Source organism: Monoraphidium neglectum, assembly GCF_000611645.1.
Source record: "Monoraphidium neglectum strain SAG 48.87 unplaced genomic scaffold scaffold00502, whole genome shotgun sequence".
NCBI classification, from domain to species: domain Eukaryota; kingdom Viridiplantae; phylum Chlorophyta; class Chlorophyceae; order Sphaeropleales; family Selenastraceae; genus Monoraphidium; species Monoraphidium neglectum.
This window is the reverse complement of record NW_014013126.1, coordinates 23,938-25,895: the sequence shown is the minus strand read 5'-3', so window position 1 is coordinate 25,895 and position 1,958 is coordinate 23,938. Positions and strand designations below refer to the sequence as shown.

Below are 1,958 nucleotides of genomic sequence, written 5' to 3'. Positions count from 1 at the left end.
GGGGGGGACGTCTAGGGCTTTGAGGAGGACAGCTGCCTGGTCAACTATTTATCTGTGTGTTTTCTGCACATAATTTGTTTCGCGCTGTGAGTCCACACTCTTCCTGCTTCCTTTCATCCAATTGTATTGACCCCCACAATCTGCCACTGATATTTCAGCTGTGACAGCTGGCGGACCAGTCACCCTTTACTGCAAAGACCCTGTCAACATGGGCGTTGCGTGTGCGAATCCCTCTTGAAGCAACTTACTTGCCAACGCATGTAACACGTCATTTATCACTTTGAGGGGTCCTGCAGGAGCAGTGGCTGGGCTGTGTCAAATCATCAAGACAGGGCTCCCCACACAGCAGTTGCATGATCTCGGCTGTAACAGGACGCAGCAGCAATGTGCAAGTCAGCCAGGGCGTTCCAGCCTAAATGAGAGTGATATGAGCAACAGAATTCAGGACCCTGATGCGGCGGTGAAAGGGTCCTGACCAGCCTCTTCCCTTGACAGTAGCCTTCTGCATATGCCTAGGTATACCTCCAACTCTGCCTGCTCCGCGCTGCGCTGCAAGTTGCTGCCGTCGCAGTCATCCCATTCAACCGCTTCTGCCGACAACTCGACTTTACATTGCACAATGCTAAGTTGGTGTATGCAACCTTTGTTCGATGCTCATTGCAAATGTTTGGGTGAAGTCTGCCAACCATATTAGCGCTGGCCATTATTTGTGCGCCTGCACGCGAGGATGTCTCAACGTGCCAGGGCTTGAGAGGTTGTGCAGACCACTGAGTGGTCCCAAGCCAGGCATGTGGACATTTGAAGGTGCTGAAGGTGCAGATTAAAGGGTGTAATATACTGAGCGGCATCATAATCCCGTGGCAGCGCTGCCGTTGGTGGCGCTTTGGCCGCAATGGTGACGATTTGCAAGGTGCGGCAAGCAGAAGACAGGCAAGCAAAACGCAGCCCGCAGATGCATCCCTTGCCCATTAATTCGTTGCAGATAGGTGCCGAGGCCATGCCAGCATGTCACAGGTGCGGCCTGCGGCGTCCGTACATATGTGCAGTGTGCACGCCAGGTGCTGGGGGCGAGGTGCCATCCAGAGACTTTTGAGACAGATGCAAAGGCCAAAATGCAAGAAGGGAGTGCAGACTTTGAAAGCGTCAGTGCCGCACGTCGATGTGGCAAATGCAAAAGATTGGCTGGGTTGCACCGCACAGCAGAGACGGGCGTGAGTTACGCAGGCCCCTGGCCTGTGCAATGAACGCAATTTTTAGAAACCCGCCAATTAATAGTTCATTACTCTGCCGGACCCAGTTCCTGGTCACGATTCTGCAGCCGTCAACTCCCAGTGGCATTGCGGGTTGCCGCCAAGCGGTTTTTCAGCCAGGGTGGCAGGCGAGCTGCCACCCAGTCTAGGACCTCCCAAACCGCCACCTTGCCGTCGCCATCAGCGTCCATCGCGCTGACCACCATGCGACGGCCCTCAAGGTACAGCGCGCACAGGAACAGCAGCACCACGCCCACGTTCAGGACGCCGGCGATTGCGAGGGACGCGCCGGTCACTGCGCTGGACTGCGACACCAGCCCGTCACCCGTTAGGATGGAATCTGGACACGATGGGAGCGAGTTGTTGAGCAGGGCGAGGGGGATGAACATTTTGATAGCGGCCAGGCGGCTAGGGAGCCGCAGAGGTGTCGGGTGCACGGGCGGCCTGACAGCAGGGCCATGTCGTTGTGAAGCCGCCGCGCCGCAGATTGAAACGCAGCGTCTCTGCAGGTGCTGCTTGCATTGTGTGAAGGTCCCTCGCGCAGCGCCGCTCTGACGTGCTGGCCGCCCGCTTTTCCTTGCTTTGCACACAGCGTTAAGCACCCGCTTACTCCTCAAGCGAATGCACATATCATCTACCTACAACACACGTTTGCACGTGAGCGAGTGCGTGTACGCACGTACGCACGCACGCACACACACACACACA

At 56.5% G+C, this 1,958-nt stretch overlaps 1 protein-coding gene across 1 annotated transcript in view; it reads right to left on the bottom strand.

Annotated features, from left to right (window-relative positions):
- Positions 1–1,321: 1,321 nt before the first annotated feature.
- Positions 1,322–1,958, bottom strand: part of MNEG_3835 (hypothetical protein) — a gene marked incomplete at both ends in the record, with an annotated part of 3,676 nt that continues 3,039 nt past the window's right edge. Inside the window, one exon of the mRNA XM_014047690.1 lies at positions 1,322–1,590. Within this exon, the coding sequence (XP_013903144.1) occupies positions 1,322–1,590 (269 nt within the window). The remainder of the gene's footprint in view (positions 1,591–1,958) is intronic.